The sequence below is a fragment of the Phocoena phocoena genome, chromosome 7 (assembly GCF_963924675.1).
Source record: "Phocoena phocoena chromosome 7, mPhoPho1.1, whole genome shotgun sequence".
Taxonomy (NCBI): Eukaryota; Metazoa; Chordata; class Mammalia; order Artiodactyla; family Phocoenidae; genus Phocoena; species Phocoena phocoena.
Window position 1 is genome coordinate 88,505,439 of NC_089225.1, and position 21,088 is coordinate 88,526,526.

At 35.0% G+C, this 21,088-nt stretch overlaps 1 protein-coding gene across 1 annotated transcript in view; it reads right to left on the reverse strand.

Annotated features, from left to right (window-relative positions):
- Window positions 1–21,088, reverse strand: part of KANSL1L (KAT8 regulatory NSL complex subunit 1 like) — a 140,167-nt gene that overhangs the window by 15,563 nt on the left and 103,516 nt on the right. Inside the window, exons 6-7 of the mRNA XM_065880172.1 lie at window positions 8,052–8,217; window positions 5,039–5,146 (exon numbers count right to left, since the gene is read on the reverse strand). Of these exons, the coding sequence (XP_065736244.1) occupies window positions 5,039–5,146; window positions 8,052–8,217 (274 nt within the window). The remainder of the gene's footprint in view (window positions 1–5,038; window positions 5,147–8,051; window positions 8,218–21,088) is intronic.

The following is a 21,088-nucleotide window of genomic DNA, read 5'->3' on the forward strand; positions in this document are numbered from 1 at the left end:
TAATAATTTTGAGCCTAACATTTACACTGCCCTTTTTTTTTTTTTTTTTTTTTTTTTTGGTTGCACAGCTTGTGGGATCTCAGTTCCCTGACCAGGGATTGAACCCTGGCCACGGCAGTGAAAGACTGGAATCATAACCACTAGCCCACCAGGGAACTCCTGTACACTGCCCCATTTTTTAAAGTCAGATAAATAATACAGCAACATTAGAAGAAATATAATTACCTTTGTTTTTGCATATTCCCTTTCTGTCATATACATATATTTCATATTAATATTTCAAATGTAATGATTTTATTTGGATATATGTATAACTTTTTAAATCTGGTAACTCACTCATCATCGTTATGTTTTCAGATGATCACCTAATATTCCTGATTAGAGACAGTATCATTTAACAGCTATTCCCTAGCTGTTGGAGCTACTTGTTATCATCATGATATTATTTGTATTATGGACATTCTTAAAATAATCATCTTCATGAACACATTTTTTAAGTAAAAAATTTTTAGTCTCAGGATAACTTCCAAGTAGAATTAAATCATGAAAAGTAAACATAACCTATATTTTCCTGTATTTCTTTAGTGTTTTTTCCAAGCATAGGCAATTTTTTCTTGCCTTAGTGCTTTTTTTTCTTTCTCTAACTTTTGACTGTGGAAAAATTTCAAGAAACACAAATGGAAAATGGAATAATGAACTCCCCTGTACCTATCATTCAGCATCACGAATGCTCGTGACCAATCTTGTTCTCTCTCTTTCCCACAAGCTTTTTTTTTGCTGTAGTATTTTAAAGCACATCCCAGACATCATATCTTATCTACATTATGTGTCAGCTTGAATCTCTAATAAACTAACAGATAAAATGTGTATGTAACCACATGCATTATTACATCTAACACAATAATTAATATGCAACAGCCAGTCCATATTCAAATTTCTCTGTCTCAAAAATTGTGTGTGTGTGTGTGTGTGTGTGTGTGTGTACAGCTGAGTTGTTCAAATCAGGATCCCCAAGAGGCCTGTATATTGCATTTGGCTGATACAAGTATAAACATTTTTACATGGTTATAATTGTACCATCCATAGAAGTAAAACATTTGTCCTTTAATATCACTTAACATTCTTTGATAAATGTTTCCATCCTTAGATGAACTTTTATGATCCTTTAAAAGGCTGTATATTCCACTGTGATAGACAGTTAACCACGTTCCTACTGTTCTCTTCAAGTTATCTTTAATTTTTCATTACCACAAATAATGTTAAGATAAATATATTTGTGAATAAAGGTGGTTTCATATTTAGGATTAGACTAGGTTCTTGGAAATGGATCTGTTGGATCAGAGTACAGAGTTAACAGTTTAGCAAACATTTATTGTGAACAAGTACACAAGTTTTTTTTTTTTTCCTCAATGAGCTTATAAAAAAATACGTAGTTTAAAGGCCTTGTAATGCATTTCACAGTACTTCCCAAAAGGCCTGTATCAATTAATTGCACCTGAAATATTTTAGGGTCCTGTTTTTACTACAGTCTTGCCAGAACTGATAATTAAAATGTCTAATATTAATGTAATTGGAAAAAGGAGAAACATTTAGCACAGTGACTGGCACATAAGTGCTCAAGTACATGTTAGCGATTGTTAACATTTTCATTATTATCATTTACTACACCTAGTTTTTCTCCTAATTCTTTTAAGATACCATTTTTAACATTTACCTCTTTATCTGGAATGTATTTATGTTCATCCATCTTAAATTTGTTTTAATGTGCTTTATGAGATACAGATCTCATTTTATTTTTCCAAAAAGTCACTACTTAATGCCACTGACTACAGGACAAACTTAGTTGTTTAAAGCATTAACTCTGAGAGAGACTGTTTGGATTTGAATCCTGCCTCTACTACTACTCAACTGTGATTTGGGAAAAGCTAGTCAAGGAGAAAATAATCATAATACCTACCTTACAGGGTTGTACAGATTAAAACAATTTACACATACAACGCCTTTCAACTAGTACTGTACTGGCATATAAGGAATGCTTCATAAGAATTGTTTATTGTTATTTATTGGCTAGGCTATCTTTTCCACATTAATAGGAAATATCACTCTTATCGTATAATGAATCCTTGGGTTTGTCTCTAGGCTTTTTAAATTTAGTTCCCTTGGCTTCCATGGGCATCACAATGTTTTAATGATTATACCTTTATATTTTGATATCTGACACCTCCTTATTGATCTTTTAAAAGTTTTATTGACTATTCAACATTTTCATTCTGAGATAAACTTTAGAATAACTTTGTTCCAAAAGAAGAATGATTCTGGGATTCTGATTAGAATTACATTATAAGTTCTCCAAAGATGATATACAGATTGCCAACAAACACATGAAAGGATGCTCAACATCACTAATCATTAAAGAAATGCAAATCAAAACTACAATGAGGTATCACCTCAGTGAGGTATCACCTCACACGGGTCAGAATGGCCATCATCAAAAAATCTACAAACAATAAATGCTGGAGAGGATGTGGAGAAAAGGGAACCCTCTTGCACTGTTGGTGGGAATGTAAATTGATACAGCCACTATGGAGAACAGTATGGAGGTTCCTTAAAAAACTAAAAAAAAGAACTACCATATGACCCAGCAATCCCATTACTGGGCATATACTCTGAGAAAACCATAATTCAAAAAGAGACATGTACCACAATGTTCATTGCAGCACTATTTACAATAGCCAGGACATGGAAGCAACCTAAGTGTCCATCAATGGATGAATGGATAAAGAAGACATGGCACATATACACAATGGAATATTACTCAGCCATAAAAAGAAACGAAATTGAGTTATTTGTAGTGAGGTGGATGGACCTAGAGACTGTCATACAGAGAAGTAAGTCAGAAAGAGAAAAACAAATACCATATGCTAACACATATATATGGAATCTAAAAAAAAAAAGGGGTTCTGAAGAACCTAGGGGCAGGAAGGTATAAAGATGCAGACGTAGCGAATGGACTTGAGGACATGGGGAGGGGGAAGGGTAAGCTGAGACGAAGTGAGAGAGTGGCACTGATATATATATACACTACCAAATGTAAAACATATAGCTAGTGGGAAGCAGCCACATAGCACAGGGAGATCAGCTCAGTGCATTGTGACCACCTGGAGGGGTGGGATAGGGAGGTTGGGAGGGAGATGCAAGAGGGAGGAGATATGGGGATATATGTATACGTATAGCTGATTCACTTTGTTAAACAGCAGCAACTAATACAATAATGTAAAGCAATAATACTCCAATAAAGATGTTAAAAGAAATTACATTTTAAGTACTAGGCATACACCCTGAGAAAACCATAATTCAGAAAGACAGGCACCCCAATGTTCATTGCAGCACTATTTACAATAGCCAGGTCATGGAAGCAACCTAAATGCCCATCGACAGATGAATGGATAAAGGAGATGTGGTACATATATACAATGAAATATTACTCAGCCATAAAAAGGAACGAAATTGGGTCATTTGTAGAGACGTGGATGGACCTAGAGACTGTCATACGGAGTGAAGTAAGTCAGAAAGAGAAAAACAAATATCGTATATTAACGCATATATGTGGAATCTAGAAAAATGGTACAGATGAACCAGGTTGCAAGGCAGAAATACAGACACAGATGTAGAGAACAAACGTATGGACACCAAGGGGGGAAAGTTGGGGGGTGGTGTGGTGTGATGATTGGGAGATTGGAATTGACATTTATACACTAATATGTATAAAATAGATAACTAATAAGAACCTGCCGTATAAAAATAAATAAATAAAATTTAGAAAAAAGAATTACATTATAAGTTAATTTGCAAAAAATGACATCTTTAGCTACCATATTCTGACAGGAACAGGGTATTTCTCTCCATATAAGCATATACTCATGTTCCTCTGTAAACTTTTGAAGTTTTCTTCATGTAATTCCTTGTTAGGTTTAATCCTAGATATTTTATATTTTCATTGTCAGTATGTCTAGGATAATTTATTCTTTTACAAATTCTTGTAGGTTATTACTGGTATTTGTAAAGGCTACTTAATTTTATAAGTTTATTTAAAAATCTGCTACCTTTCAGAACTCTAATTCTAACAGGCATTCAGTTGATTCTTGAGTTTTTGAGGGAGATGATGATTTCATCTGGAAATAATTTATCTTGTGTGACGTTTTGATGTTGAGATTTTAGCTTTGTAGATAGTGAAAATACACTGATGTATTTTCTTTCTTTTTATGATTTATTCCCAGCATAGACAATGTCTCCACCCCCCATTCAGAGTTTCATTATAATTTTTCAAGTTTTATTTTGTAATTTTAGTGTTTTATTTAAAATTCTTGGAACCAAGTAGAATTTATTCTGATACATGATATGAAATGAGTGTATAAACAAACTTTCCCCCCAAAAGACTAACATTACTGTTCATTCTCCACTTTCTTATTGATTTAGTTCTTCCTTTATATAATAAAGAAGAAGCTATGTAGTCTGTTTCATGGATCTACTTTCCTAAATGTAAGCAAAGTAGAATCTATGCTAATGATTATAGATTTTTGTCATGTTTCCATATGTGGTTGGGCTAGATTCAATATTTTTTCCAGCAATTCCTTTTACATTTTCCCATTAATTCTTCCCAATGGGCTTTACAACTATTTTATGTTAACCAAATTCTTTTAGAACTTCAAGTTATATTGAACGTTGCATTAAACATAAACCAAAAGTCAGAACTGATATCCTAATTATTCTTATCATCCAGCAGTGCTGTATCCCCATGTTTATTTAAATTTCCTTTTATATTTATCAATAATATTTCATAATTCTCATTCAAAAAGTATCCTGTTAGGATTACTCCTGTGTATTTTCTATTTGTGTGTGTGTGATTTGTGAAAAGTGAATATTAAAAATTAAGGATTTACATTCATTCCTTTGTTAAATTTTACTTCCTTAGCAAAAGTAATAAGTATATGAAAGATGTAAAAGGTATATAAAGTACCAAGATTTGTAAATGACATACCAGGTGATGGAGATATGATACAGTCTCCTATAAATTTATTTTCAGAAAGATCTCCTTTTATTTCAGTCTTTTTTAACAATGTTTCAAAGTGAAAATGAAGAGGCACATCTAGAAAAATAAAGCAAAAAAAGTGTTTTCAGTGAAATCACTCTTTACAGACTCCAATATTAAGACTTAGAAAAATAAGCCAAAGCTTGAAAAGTCATAACTATTAGAAGTGGCAAACTATACTTTCCAAGCGTGTTGTTAGCAGTATTTTGGAAATTACTGATTATATGTAAAATAAACAACACTAACAATGAACAATTTCATAAACTAAGATGAACAAATATAAATACTATTTGCAGATGAAACAAATGCTCCCCAAAGGTCTTTAATAAAATATAGAGCCAAACCTGCCTGAATCTAAATCCATTCCACCCCACCCCTACAAACTCTGCATTTGAAATAAAGTTTCCAAAAGACATAATTACACGATTTTAATTACTTGAGGGAAAACCACTATAATTCAGATGCAACCTTTTATGAAAATGCTGTTTCACACTCCCTTAGTTTACTGGTATTATGAATCACAAAATGAAATCTACTTTTACAAAGATCAAAACATATTGACAAACTAGTTCTCTTCTTTTAAACAGAGACTTAGGAGAGTCGTTCAATTCACTATGTTTATATTCCATATTCACAACCAAAAGAGGAGCTAAATAAATAAAATAGATGTGCTTCACATTTATTAACTAAAGGGTATTTTCTTCAGTCAAGAATGCAAAAACAATCATTTTAAAAAGCATTCAACAGACACCTATACTTTTTCCTAAGAAACATAAAGAAATATTTTATAAAGCAGCTGATTTATTCAAAGTTTTGCTACAGAAAGAAGGTATTCATTTTTAAGAAAACTAATTATGAATGCATAAATCAGGATAGACCCAGGAAGGGTCTCAATTTTAAACAAGTATCTCTCCATCAAAAGGTGTATTTTAATGGCAGATCCATACTCAAGTGTGGAAAAATTTTTCTACACAAAAAAATGGGTTCATAAATATCACTTGGAGACTCTCCCAAGGGTCAGATGTAAGATGGATTTCAATGCTATCACTATACTATGACCATAAGAAAACTATATGACAAAATGAAAATAAGAATACAAATTAAATATGCTACTTAAACATTTCAGGATTCTGATATTTCCAATTATCAAAACATAAGTTTTTCCAAAGAAATATCACTTAACTTTTATATGGAGTATCGCCTATTCTACCACTGTTCTTGAGTTGTGGGAAAACATGACATAACTAGGGAAGGTGCTTGGTCTACCCATATACCTTCCTTAGAACCCACACTGTGACCTGTGGGCTTTTTATTAAAATTTCATAACACTCTATTACACTTATTAGTTTATATTTCAGTTGTCAAACTAGAATGCAAGTACCTTGAGGGATTTATTTGTATTTATACTCCTACCACCTACTTAGTACCTAGTATACAGCAGGTATTCAGATTTTTATTAAATGAACACAAGAAGAAATGGATAACCCTAAGTAGTAGGTAAGGAAGCTAATCTTAACTTATTAGATGTGACATAGTAGGATGAAAGATTATTTATGCCAGCTCTTAGATTTTTGTTATCAGAGAAACAAATTTACTAATAAGAAAACAGAAAGGCAGTGAAGAGTACGGTTAGGAGTGTGGCTCTGGAGAATGACCACCTCAGATCAAATCCTGTCTCCATCATTTACTAGCTGTGTACTACGGATTTGTAATTTAACATCTCTAAGCCTCAATGTTCTTATACGTAAGATAAAGAGGACAATAATATCTAACCTCATGGGGTTGCTGCAAGCATCAAACAAGAAAATGTAATGTGCTTATAGGACCCAGTGTATGCTAAGACCAAATGTTAGCTGTATTATTTTTATATACATTATTTTTTCTTTCTATTATTAAGGTTTCCTAAAGGATGGAGTAAAATAGTTCCTACCAGGAACTTACTTCAAAGTATGGTTTGTAGCTAAGAAACCACTGTAATACTGGTAAAAACCAAACTAAGATTCAGGGCAGGAATAGGTACAAGAAATAGTGCTTTACAAAGAGGAGCAGTCCCTGGATGATTAGAACCAAAAGCTGAAAAGGAAACAAAAGCCCATTTGAGATATCTTCCCATAAAGAGAGGAACCTGAGATAACCAGTGTGAAGAATGTTTGCTTTTTTACCCTAAATATTTACTTCAGTTCCAATGTAGGTAAGATTGGAAACATTCGAACAGAAGACAGAACTGGAAAGAAACTTAAAGCCATCTTAGGGATACAGGGATGCAATGCCTCATCTGCTCGGTTGCATATTACAGGTATTTTTGAGGTTCAGAAGTTGACTATGTCTAAAGATGGACAATTTTCTTCTCTCAGAGAAACTCAATGCTGATTACAGATGGAGGAATACTACATGGCAGGGAAAACTCCATGCAAAACAACACATTAGAAAAAGAACTCTGACTTACTGAGAAACATTTCAACAGCACAGCCATGTTTTCAATAAAATGCTAAAAATTTAACATCAAAAGGAGAGCAAAAGCTAAGAATTTCCCAAAGTAAGTCAAAACGGTTTCCAAGGAATTAAAAAATCAACCTAGGGCTTCCCTGGTGGTGCAGTGGTTGAGAGTCTGCCTGCCGATGCAGGGGACATGGGTTCGTGCCCCGGTCCGGGAAGATCCCACATGCCGCGGAGCAGCTAGGCCCGTGAGCCATGGCCGCTGAGCCTGCGCGTCCGGAGCCTGTGCTCCGCGATGGGAGAGACCACAACAGTGAGAGGCTCGTGTACCACACACACACAAAAAAATCAACCTAAAGATAGAACATTAATTCAGTATGTGACTAGATTAATTTCTCTATGAAAACTGTTTAGCTCTAATACCCAGTGACAACTGATAAAAGTTTATCAGATTCCTTGTATTTACAGGATTAGATTTCACCATAAAAAAGTCAGTTACTTAGAAATTTTTTAAAAGGAATCTTACCTGATGGCAATGATAGAACGGAATGGAAAGAAGAATCTAACTCTGATACATGTTCTGTTAATATTTGAGACGTTGAATTGTGTTCACAGCTGCTCCAAATTGAAGATGATTGCAGGCAAGGCATTTGTGTAGTATTTAAAAACCTTGTTTCTTTTGAAGGCAAAGTCTGCAAGGAAAAAAAAATAAAGACTTCATTTTTGTTGAAAAGCAAATCAGAGAGAATATAACAGTTATAGTACAATATCTGAATGACACCAGCAATAAGTCCTGGATGACTAAATCACCTTGGGGAGAGTGCTTTACAATGACCTAGACTAAGTGATAGAAGCAAAGATATAGAAGGCCATGAGTGTGATGAGGTTTGACTAGTCCCTTTTCAGTTCTTCAAAATGAAGAGTAAAGTCTGTGAAAACGGGTCTTTCTCCCATCTTAAGAAATCATAAAAAAGAGAAATGAGTTTGAACAACTTTAGGTCACAAGAAAATGGTTACACTCCAGATTAGTGAAAAATATGACAGTGAGCAGGTACTATGTTATGATTAAGAACTGTGCATACAGTTGACCCTTAAACAGAGGCTTGAACTGTGCAGGTCCACTTATAAGCAGGTTTCTTTCACTAAATAGGTACCCAGATCATAGTATTACATGATATGTGGTTGGCCGAATCCTCGGATGCTGAACCACAGATAGGGAGGAAGGCCAACTGACTGTTAAGTTATACATAGATTTTTTACTGAGTAGGGGTTGACGCCCCTAACCCTCACCTTGTTCCAGGGTCAACTGTACTGTTTTCCTCCTTCTAATCTGTTATAACCAATGAGTGAAACTAGAGTCTGCCTTAAATTATAATGTGAGACAATATCTACACTGCAATAACAGTGAAGTACTATGAAGACATATGTATTACATATTTACATTAAGTAAAATTGAATTGAAAATATTAAAAAAGATATGTATAAAATATGCAATATGGGGCTTCCCTGGTGGCGCAGTGGTTGAGAGTCCGCCTGCCGATGCAGGGGACACGGGTTCGTGCCCCGGTCCGGGAAGATCCCACATGCTGCGGAGCGGCTAGGCCCGTGAACCATGGCCGCTAAGCCTGCGCGTCCGGAGCCTGTGCTCCGCAACGGGAGAGGCCACAACAGTGAGAGGCCCGCGTACCGCAAAAAAAAAAAATAATAATAAAATAAAATATGCAATATGTTACATGATTTTGAGTTTAAGATAAAGATTTCAATCCAGAAATCTCATGAAAACCATGTTGCTAAATCAAAAAATTATGTTGCTACATTTAAAAAATACATATTCTGTTTAAATGTTGGATTTTAAAATTATTTTTTTCTGGCTATAAGATTAGTATACAACCAATGTAAAAAATCTATAAAACAGAGAAAATGTTTTAAAAGTTAATGGAGTTCACCTGTGTTCCTTCTGTCATTCTTAACTCCACCTACTACAATAACATTAGGACTCATTTTTTTTAATGGAAATTATATTTAAAATACTTATAATAACTGAGAATTTTGGATGCTATTTTTAAAAATTATTTTATAAACTTACATTAAGTTTATCACTTTCTTGAGTTTGAGTTTCCTGGCTAACTGGCATTTTCTGTGTTTCCACAGCACCTTGGGCATGGCCACATCTGCCATAGCATTTAACTAGATTTCCTCTGGACTGTGAGCTCCTTGAAGGTTGGACTATAATTTGTTCAATCCTGTATTCCCAGAACCTGACATAGTCCTTAACATATGGTTGAAACTTGAATGCTGACCAAATGAATTTTATCTCATTTGCTTTTAACAAATTTAGGTGAATAGAACTTTTCAAATACATGTGTGCCTGAGACTATTTCATTGGGAAAAAAATAGTCCCTGTTAATATATGCTAAAATTTATCATGTAATGACTTCTTTTTATATTCCACTGGCCAAGACTTATGTCAGCTAGTCATACCCAGCTGCAAGGAAGGCTAGGAAATGCAGTCATTATGCTGGGTAGTCAAGTAAATTGATGATTTTTATAAGAAGATATAACATGTGGTACGTGATTATAAAGATGTGAGTTATTTCCAAGATTTATTCTAATGATGTTATATGTATATATCTATGGGAACAGTTGCTGTTTCTTACCTTTACAAGATGCACTGGTACTTTTGACTCACTCTAGAATTATTTGTTCTTTTGTGATGTAGTTCAAAAAGATATAAGGAACAATTATATAAAATTACAAAGAAAATGTGCTAACCTCTCTTTTTTCATGTATGGCTAGAACATTATGAATAAAAGTTGATAAAATCTGAATATTTACCATATAATTAGTTTTCTCTTGCAATTTTTCCAAATCCAGGAAACCCATTAGCCAATTTGAAACTATCCTAAATAAATATGGAGACAAGTGAGGGGCATCTAGGAAAAGGCCTTTTTTCCCCTTCAGAGAAAGTGAAGCCCAGGAGGCTGAAAAGGAATGGATGGAGAAATAAGAGAAAAATCTGGAGATTCTTGCCAATAAAAATTCAAATGTCTAGAGGGTGTGATCAACAATACCATATGCTGCATAAGATTCAAGCAAAGTAAAGCCTGAAAAGTATCCATTACATGTAACTTTAATAATGAAACATTTCATATATACAAAAGAGTATATAATTTATAAGGAAGGTATAAAATAATGTTTAAAAAGCACCTATACTCACCATCCTACTTTAAGAAACAGAACAATACCAATACTTTGATGACTTCTCTTGCTATCCGGGCCCCATGAGCCTGTAGCAGAGATTGCTACTTTCCTCCCAATATCTGTGTTCTCCTCCCTGTTCTAAAACTCCTGATTTTCAGCTGGGCACATTTCTCAAGCTTCCTTGCATCTAAAAATTACTAAATTCTAGCCAGAACACCATGAGAAGTCATGTGTGCAACATTTAGAAACTGACCTTAAGAAGGTCACTTAGCCCTCCATACTTCCACCTGTGATGGTGAGCCACCATAATCTTGTGAGTGAGGGTAATGCTCAAAAGATTAAACAAAAAGGCAGCAGGAGCCTGGTTCCTAGATAACCATGTAGAGCATGGTTGTCACGCCTAGAATATTTTCAATCTGTTTCAAAACAAAGAAATAAACTTACATCTTGCTTACATCACTATTTGGGATTTCTGTCAAATGCAGCTAAACCTATAATGTGCCTCCTAAGTCTAATACAATGTGCCTCCTCAGTCATATTTTTCTCTCTTAACTAATACAATGTGCCTCCTCAGTCAGATTTTTCTCTCACATTTCCAGGAGTAACTGCTATCCTGAATTTTAATTTTATCATTTCCTTGTTTTTTCTTTATAGTTTTTCTACAAAAGTATATGTAATCCTATATAATTTACTATTTAAATTCCTATGCTTTAAAAATGTAAATACACAGAATAATGCTAGATGTATTTTCCTGCTTTATAACTCAACATTATGTGCATGCAATTAATCATTCTACTGTATATAAATATCTAGATTGTTTCTAGTGTTTTACCATTATGAACAATGATAGTATGAATATTATATTTGTCTCCTGGCACATGGGTGTAAGATTCTCTAGAGTACACTGCTAGAAATGGAATTGCTGGGTTATACAAACGCATGAACACACATACTCAACTTCACTAGATAATATATTGTATTACCAAGTAGTTACAACTAATTTACACTCCAACAGAGCAGATTTTAATTCTCACTGCTTCAGATTCATACCAACAAGGGTACTGTCGGAATTCTTATTTTTGCCAATTTGAGACCATACAAATATCTCATGGTTGAAATTGGTATTGCTCTGTTTACTGTTTAAGTTGACCTCATTTTGGCCTCAATTGGCCTATAATTGGCCAATTTTCCTTCTTTTGGGGAATACATATTTTGATGATTTTTCTATTGAGATGTCTTTTTCTTATTGATATTTTAAGTTCTCTTTATACACTCTTGAAAGTTACAAATCCTTTGTAGGTTCTATGTATTGCTCCCTGTCTGAGCTTCTCTTTGCACTTTTTTTGTGTCTTTTGATCAACAGACATTCTTAACTTAAATGTTTCCTTTATATATAGTTTGCACTTCTTTGTATCTTGATGAGGAAATCTTTTGAATCTTGATGAGGAAACCCTACCTTTAAGTCATAAAGATATTCTTCCACTTTTTTTATAAGAGTTTTATTGTTTTGCCTTTTGCAATTAGGTCTTTGTTTAAAATTGATTTCTTTGTGCAAGATGTGAGATAGGGATCCAAACTCATTTTTTTTTTCCTCTAAATGGATCACCAATTGACTTAACGCCTTTTACTGAACAGTTAGTTCATCCTCTCCCAACCAATCTACAATGCTGCCTGTTATATACCACATTCCATACATGTCTGGGACTCTTTCAGGGATTTCTAACACTCTACCATTTGTGTCTGTGCTAATAACCAATGCCTTAATTACTGCATCTTTTAAATAAATCTTGACACTTTTTTTTTTTTGCGGTACGCGGGCCTCTCACTGTTGCGGCCTCTCCCGCTGCGGACCACAGGCTCCGGACGCGCAGGCCCAGCGGCCATGGCTCACGGGCCTAGCCGCTCCGCAGCATGTGCGATCTTCCTGGACCGGGGCACAAGCCCGTGTCCCCTGCATTGGCAGGCAGACTCCCAACCACTGTGCCACCAGGGAAGCCCAAATCTTGACATTTGATAGTGTAAGTTTCTCCACCTTGTTCCTCAGGGGTGTCTTGGCTGTTATTCTTGCTTTTCACTCCTCTGTATATTTTTTTTATTGAGGTATAGTTGATTTATAATATTATATAAGTTTCAGAAATACAACCTAGTGAGTCACAGTTTTTAAAGGCTGTACTCCATCTTCTGAATAATTTTTTAAAATAGCCTAATTTCCATTAAAACCCTGTAGAATTTTGTTTAAAAATACACTGAATTTGTAAATCAATTGGAAGATTTTTGAGATTTAAAAAATTTTGGTATTATGATTAAAGGTCCTCCATCCATGAATATGGTGTATCTCTTCATTTATTTAGGTCTTTAATTTCTTTCAATAAAACTTTGTAAATTTCTTCTCTAAAAGTCTTTACATATTTTGTTAGATGTATTCCTAGGTACCATCATATTTATTGTTTCATGTAAAAGGAATTGAAAAATACAACTGACATATACTGAACATGTCCCACAACTCTGCTAAACTTTCTTATTCAAATAATATTACATGTTTTTTCTTTTAGCTTTCTATTAACCAAACATATTATCTAAAAGTCATGACAGTTTAGTTTCTTTCATTCAGTCCTAAAACCTTTATTATTATTTATAAGGTTCCAACCATGCTAGATAGGCTCACCAGTTCAATAATGAACAGAAATGACCAAAGGACATATTGTTTTGTCCCTCATTATAAAGGAAATGCTTTTAATTTTTTATAATTAAGAATAATAAGGGTTAAGAATGATTGTAGTTTTTTTGGTATATTCTTTATCAGGATGTATGCCTACTTTGCCAAAAGTATTCTTTTAAGTATATTAATGTTGAACTTAATCATACACTTTTTGTGAACCTATTGAAATGATTACTTGGCTTTTCTTCTTTAATATAATTATGTGGTTATTACATTAACAAATTTTTAAATGTCAAAGCAACCTTTGATTCTTCTTGAGGATAATGCTAGGGGTTTATCAATTTCTTTGCAAAGAACCAGCAACTAGATTTATTTTCTATATTGTATCAATATATGGAAATTTATTCATATGTATGTTTCTATGTTTCACTGATTCTTATTGTTTATTAGGATAGATAAAATATTTTGTCATATTTTTCCCCTCAGTTAACTTAAACTTATACATTCTTTTCTTTTCTTTTAGTTGTTTTCCTAGAGATTACAATGAATCCTTAACTTATGGCTTTTAGAGTATGAAACAAATTATTCCTTTTACCACTTCCCTGAAAACAATGGGACGTTAGAAGACTAACTCCATTTACTCTCCTCTTTCTTTGTTATTGTTGTAAGGCATTTTAATTCCATATATAAAGCTCTACATTACATTACTGTTATTATTTTCATTGTCAACATTTAAATTACCCATATATTTATCTTTTCCATTGTTCTTAGCTTCTTTCTACAATTCTGTTTCCATCTGGGATCATGTTCCTTCTCCCTTTGCTATTATTATGTGTAGATTTGCTGTCAACAAATTCTTTCCATTTTTATTTATCTGAAACCTTTGTATATCATCATTTTTGAAGGATATTTTTGTGGATATAGAATTCTAGCATTTTTTTTTCAGCATTTTAAGAATATTTGCATTTTTATCTGGCTTCCATTGTTTCTATTGAGTAGTTAAGTCTTATGGTTGCCCTCATTTGAAGGTAATGTGTCTTTTTTTACCCTGACTGCTTTTAATATTTTCTGTGTCTTCACTTTTTAGCAGGCTTGCTATAATATGTCTTGATGTAATTTCTATGTATTTGTTATTTTTGAGGTTCACAGAATTTCTTGAATCTATGGGTTGATGTCCTGTTTTAGTTTAGGAAATACTCTCTATTATTACCTGTTCAAATGTTATTTCTGTCCTATTCTCTCTCCTTTCTTCTAGAGTCTAATAACATATATGGTTAATTTTTTTCACTGATTTACAGTTCTCTAATTCTGTTTCTGTATTTTTAAAATTCTGTTTTATCTCTGTGCTTCTATTTGAGTATTTTATATTAATAAGTCTTTTACTTCATTAATCATATCTTATGCTCCATCTAATTTGTAGTTAAACTCATCATCTGGTGAAGTATTAATTTCACATGTTATATTTTGAGTTTGAGAATGTTCATATGACTATTTTTAAAAAACAGATTCCAAATATCTGGTAAAATAATCTGTCTTTTTCCACTTGTTCTCTATTTTTTCAACATATTAATCACAGCCATTTTAAAGATCTTGGCTATTAAATCCAATTATCAGAATCACTTGATGGTTTGTCACTATTGTCTGTTTTTCTCTCTTGAAGGCTGGTCATATGGTCCTGTTTTTTGGGATGGCTAGTAATTTTTGATTGAATGCCAGATCGTATTTTTTAAAAAATTATAAAGGCGCCAAATGATGTAATCTTTCTCCATAGAGGGTTCTCTTTCCCTACTGCTAAGCAGATAAACAGCAGGTTTCTCTCCTTTCATCTATTCAGGGAGTGTACTCAGTTAAGCTTGGGTTACCACCCTACTATGGTTTTCTATATCTGATTTGTTCCTGGCCCTTCAAGGTTTTCAGCTAAGTGTTTGGTGTATTTTACAGAATTTCCCCTGATCATTCAGACCTTAAGAAAAAAAAATCTTAAGAGTATACTGAGGAGTGCCACACTGCTTTAAAGGGGTTTTTGTCATTGATGTTTTTTTTAAGCCTCCTGTTCTCTGCAGCCCAGGTATTTAGCAAATGTTATGAGGAAAACATTGGTCAAAAATGTTCTGAAGTGAAAAATGGCCGTGTGCTTCAGGTCTCCCAAAACACACCCAACAGCATCCCCCATACCTATCATCTATTAGCATCTGAACCAAATTTGAAAATTTCTGCCAAAGCTCCAGGGCAAAAGTGGTGGCAGGAGCCAGCTATCCTAGGTGTTTCCCTCTCTGAAGACATATGCTACATCTTCTCCTCTAACCTTTATATTTATTCATTTCTCTTCATATCTTACAATTCTTTTTTCTCTCTGTATTTCATTTTATATAATTTCATTCAGATCTATTTTCTAACTGCCAATTCTCTCTTTAGTTTTATCTACCTATTTCTTAATCATATTACTAATTTTCTGATTTATTTTCCTTAAACATATAAACTTAATTAATTTTGCATTCTGTATATGATAACTGCAGTAGCTGAAGTTATTTTTGTAAGGATGTGTGTGTGTGGGGGGGTGGGAGTTTGCTTTTGCTGACTTTCTTTTTTTTTTTTTTTTTGCAGTATGTGGGCCTCTCACTGTTGTGGCCTCTCCCATTGCGGAGCACAGGCTCCGGATGCGCAGGCTCAGTGGCCATGGCTCACGGGCCCATCTGCTCCGCGGCATGTGGGATCTTCCTGGACTGGGGCATGAACCCATGTCCCCTGCATCGGCAGGCGGACTCTCAACAACTGCGCCACCAGGGAAGCCCTTGCTGACTTTCTTGATGTTGCTTTGTTGCTGTGTCTGATTTTATATTTTTTTTAATTAGGAATTCACATTTATTGGAATTTTATTCAGGGGAATCCTGCAAAGTTTCTATTGAGAGTTCATTCCCCTAGAAAGGATATACATTTATTTCTTCCAGCCACCTGGAACACCAGCTAACCATTTTAAAATGCAATTCTTGTCTTTTGTTTTAAATTAATTAATTAATTGGTTTGTTTGTTTATTTCTGGCTGTGTTGGGTCTTCATTGCTGCACATGGGCTTTCTCTAGTTGCTGCAAGCAGGGGCTACTCTTTGCTGCGGTGCATGGGCTTCTCATTGTTGTGGCCTCTCCTGTTGTGGAGCACGGGCTCCAGGAGCGTGGGCTTCAGTAGTTGTGGCACGTGGGCTCAGTAGTTGTGGCCCGCAGGCTCTAAAGGGCAGGCTCAGTAGCTGTGGCACACGGGTTCAGCCACTCTGCAGCATGTGGGAATCTTCCTGGGCCAGGGCTCGAACCCATGGCCCCCGCATTGGCAGGCAGATTCTTAACCACTGCGCCATCAGGGAAGCCCACAATTCTTGTCTTTTTAAGTAAAACTCTTAGGTAGAATGATTTCAGACTTTAAAGATGTAAAAGGCCTGACGTGTCATTACAAATTCTATGCAGAAAATCTATTTTTCAGCCAGAGCCCAAGGCAAAGAAAGGCAAGTTCTTTACATCGCTGTTCAGCAGGTCTGAGTTCCAGTTCATGCACTCACAAAGTGAGTAGCATTGAAGGCTCTTGGCTTTATGCAGGATCTTTTAATATGTCTCCTCACATCTCCTGGATTCTAGGCTTTGCCTCCAGTCTCTATCTAGACTATTAAACAAAAATTTCTACTTGTCTTTCTCCTTTCTTTCCTTCCTTTTTAATTCTGAGGATTTCCATTTTTTGAGCCAGGTTAGACATTCACTGTAAAAAATATTCTTATGACATAATCACTTCTGCCTCCTTCACAGCCCTTAACAGAGTACCTTTACACACAGTAGACGTTCGGAAATTATTTGTTGAAAGAAGGAAGGAATAATGAGCAAACTTAATTCAAAAGACCAACTTAATTGTGAATTTAATTTCACTAAGCTTAGCAAAAAGTTTAAAGCAATTTCCTCAAATGTAATTTCTCAATGGGAAAAGATGGTTTTTAAAATAAACTTTTAGATTCTCTAAGAGCCCAGCAAAATTGAGGTAACCCTTTTTCTATAGTTTTATAGCCGCAATGAATTTTTCCATTAAAATTGGTTAAAGGAGTAGTCATAATATACATTGTATCATTTACAACAAAGAAATTTGTGTAGCATTTTTTCAATTCATGATGTAGTCGATACCTTTCATTAAATTGTTCACTTTTTCATAAGCAATATATTTTTACTTTATATGAAAATGTCTTGCATACTTTAACAAATGATAATAAAGTTATTTAAAATTCAAAAAATTTTTGACACTTTACATTCTAATACTTTGTATCCAGAAGCTTTCCTAAGATAATTATCCCACCATATTACTGGAATCAAAAGTTCAGCATTGGATCTGGCTAAGTGATGTAAGTAAAAAGTCACTTTGACCTTTAAAAAACTGTTTCAATAAAATGCTTTTGTTGGACATCATACTACAGCAGGGTGAAGAGTAAAATAACATTATGACATTGCAGTGCTTCTCAGGGAACCCAACATGTAACAGAGATAAATACAGACACTTTCAAATTTGTTGTGGAGAAGAGATTAAGCAATAGCTAAATGGGATATGTTATTAAGAAATCAGTTTTGGAAGTAGAAAAAGCAATTCCATTTCTGTCCATGAAGTAATAAACAAATGGGACCTAATTAAACTTAAAAGCTTTTGCACAGCAAAGGAAACCACTGACAAAATGAAAAGACAACCTACCAGTGAATGGGAGAAAATATTTGCAAATGATATGACTGATAAGGGGTTAATATCCAAAATTTATAAACCACTCATACAATGCAACAGCAAAAAAATAAACAACCCAATCAAAAAATGGGCAGAAGACCTAAATAGACATTTTTCCAAAGAAGACATACAGATGGCCAATAGGCACGTGAAAAAATGCTCAACATCACTAATCATCAGAGAAATGCAAATCAAAACCACAATGAGATATCCCCTCACACCTGTCAGAAAAGCAATTATCAAAGAGTCTACAAATAACAAATGTTGGTGAGGATGTAGAAGAAATGGAACACTTGCACACTGTTGGTGGGACTGTAAACTGGTATGGCCACTATGGAAAATGGTAAGGTGTTTCTTCAAAAAACTAAAGATACAACTACCATATGATCCAGCAATTCCACTAGTGGTTACCAGTGGGGAGAGGGAAGGAAGTAGGGGTGAGATAGGGGTATGGGATTAAGAGACAAACTACTATGTATAGAATAAATAGGCAACAATGATATAATGTACAGTACAGGGAAATATAGCCATTATCTTGTAATAATTTAGAATGGAGTATAATCTATAAAAATATTGAATAACTATCTCGTACATCAGAAACTAATATAATATTGAAAATCAACTATACTTCAATTAAAAAAAAGAAGTACACCTATGGGACTTTTATCAAACAACTGTTTTCAGAACTTGGACAACAGGTAGCATATGACTTATCCCTGAGAGAAGAAAAACAAATGAGATCCAATAAATCTACCAGCTTTTTGCACAAGGATGGGGGTCCAAGAAGAGTGTGTCAGTCTAGAAGATTTTTAAGACAGAGATGTTAAACTTTGGGGAGAAAAAGATGGCTACAACTTATAGAGGAGACTGCCATAAAAAAAAGGAAGCTTTTCAGAGAAAGGGCTCCAGAAATTCCATAGGGCACATTTCATTCTTTTGTCAAATAACAATCTACACATGCATAGAATGAAACAACAAAGGCCAGTCTAAGGTAATTTAATTTCAAGGGAAAGAAAAAAGCCAGGAAAAAAAGAACAAATAATATATGAGAGAAATAAAAAAACAAATAACAAAATCAAAATGAAGATTTAAACCTAACTATAGGGGATTAGCTCAAAATGGCAGAGTAGAAGGATGTGTGTTCACCCCTTTTTACAAGAACACTGGAATCACAACTAACTGCTGAACAACCATTAAAAAAAAAACCTCTGGAACATACCAAAAAAGATACCCTACATCCAAAGACAAAGGAGAAACCACAAAGAGAGAGTAGGAGGGATGCAATTGCAATAAAATCAAATCTCATACCCTCCAGGTGGGTGACCCACAAACTGGAAAACAATTATACCACAGAAGCTCCCTCACTGGAGTGAAAGTTCTGAACCCCACATCAGGCTTCTGAACCTGGGGGTCCAGCAATGGGACAAGGAGACCACAGAGAATCTGGCTTTGAAGGCCAGTGGAATTTGATTGCAGGACTTCCACAGGTCTGGGAGAAACAGAAACTCTGCTCTTGGAGGCCACACACAAAATCTTGTGTGTACCAGGACCCAGGGGAAGAAACCAGTGACCCCATAAGAGACTGGGCCAGACCTACCTGCTAGTATGGGAGGGCCCCCTGCAGAGGTGGGGGGTGGCTGTGGCTCACTGTGGGGACAAAGACACTGGCAGCAGCAGTTCTGGGAAGTACTAATTAGGTAAGCCCTTCCAGCGGCCACCATTAACCCCACCAAACAGCCTGTAGGTTCCAGTGCTGTAGGCTCAGGCCAAACAACCAACAGGGAGAGAACACAGCCCCATCCATCAGCAGACAAGACAAGTGGATTAAGGTTTTACTGAGCATGGCCCTGCCCACCAGAGGGACAAGACCTAGCTCTACCTACTACCAGTCCCTCCCTTCAGGAAGCTTGCACAAGCATCTTAGATAGTCTCATCCAAGAGAGGGAAGACAGCAGATGCAAGAAAAACTACAATCTTAGAGCCTGCGGAATGAAAACCACTATCACAGAAAGTTAGACAAGATGAAATGGCAGAGGATTATGTCCCAGATAAAGGAGCAACATAAAACCCCAGAAAAACAACTAAGTGAAGTGGAGATAGGAAACCTTCTGGAAAAAAATTCAGAATAATGATAGTGAAGAGAATCCAGGATCTCAGAAAAAGAATGGAGGCAAGAATCAAGAAGATGCAAGAAATGTTTAACAAAGACCTAGAAGAACTAAAGAACAAACAAACAGAGATGAACAATACAATAACTTACATGAAAAATACACTAGAAGGTAACAATAGCAGAGTAACTGAAGCAGAAGAATGGATAAGTGACCTGGATAACAGAGTGGTGGAAATCGCTGCTGCAGAACAGAATAAAGAAAAAAGAATGGAAATAAATGAAGACAGTCTAAGAGACCACTGGGACAACATTAAATGCACCAACATTCACATTATAGAGGCCCCAGAAGGAGAAGAGAGAGAGAAAGGACCTGAGAAAATATTTGAAGAGATAATAGCTGAAAACTTGCCTAACATGGGAAAGGAAAGAGTCACCCAAGTCCAGGAAGCACAGAGTGCCAGGTAGGTTGAGCCCAGGAGGAACATGCCATGACAGAGTAATCAAATTGACAAGAATTAAAGACAAAGAAAAAATATTTGCAAACAAATCAATGGACAAAGCATTAATCTCCAAAATATATAAACAGTGTATGCAGCTCAATATTAAAAAAACAAACAACCCAATCCAAAAATGTGCAGAAGACCTAAATAGGCATTTCTCCAAAGAAAACATACAGATGGACAAGAAGCACATGAAAAGCTGCTCAACATCACTAATTATTAGAGCAATGCAAATCAAAACTACAATGAGGTATCACCTCACACCCATTACAATGGGCATCACCAGAAAATCTACAAACAACAAATGCTGGAGAGGATGTGGAAAAAAGGGAACCCTCTTGCACTGTTGGTGGGAAT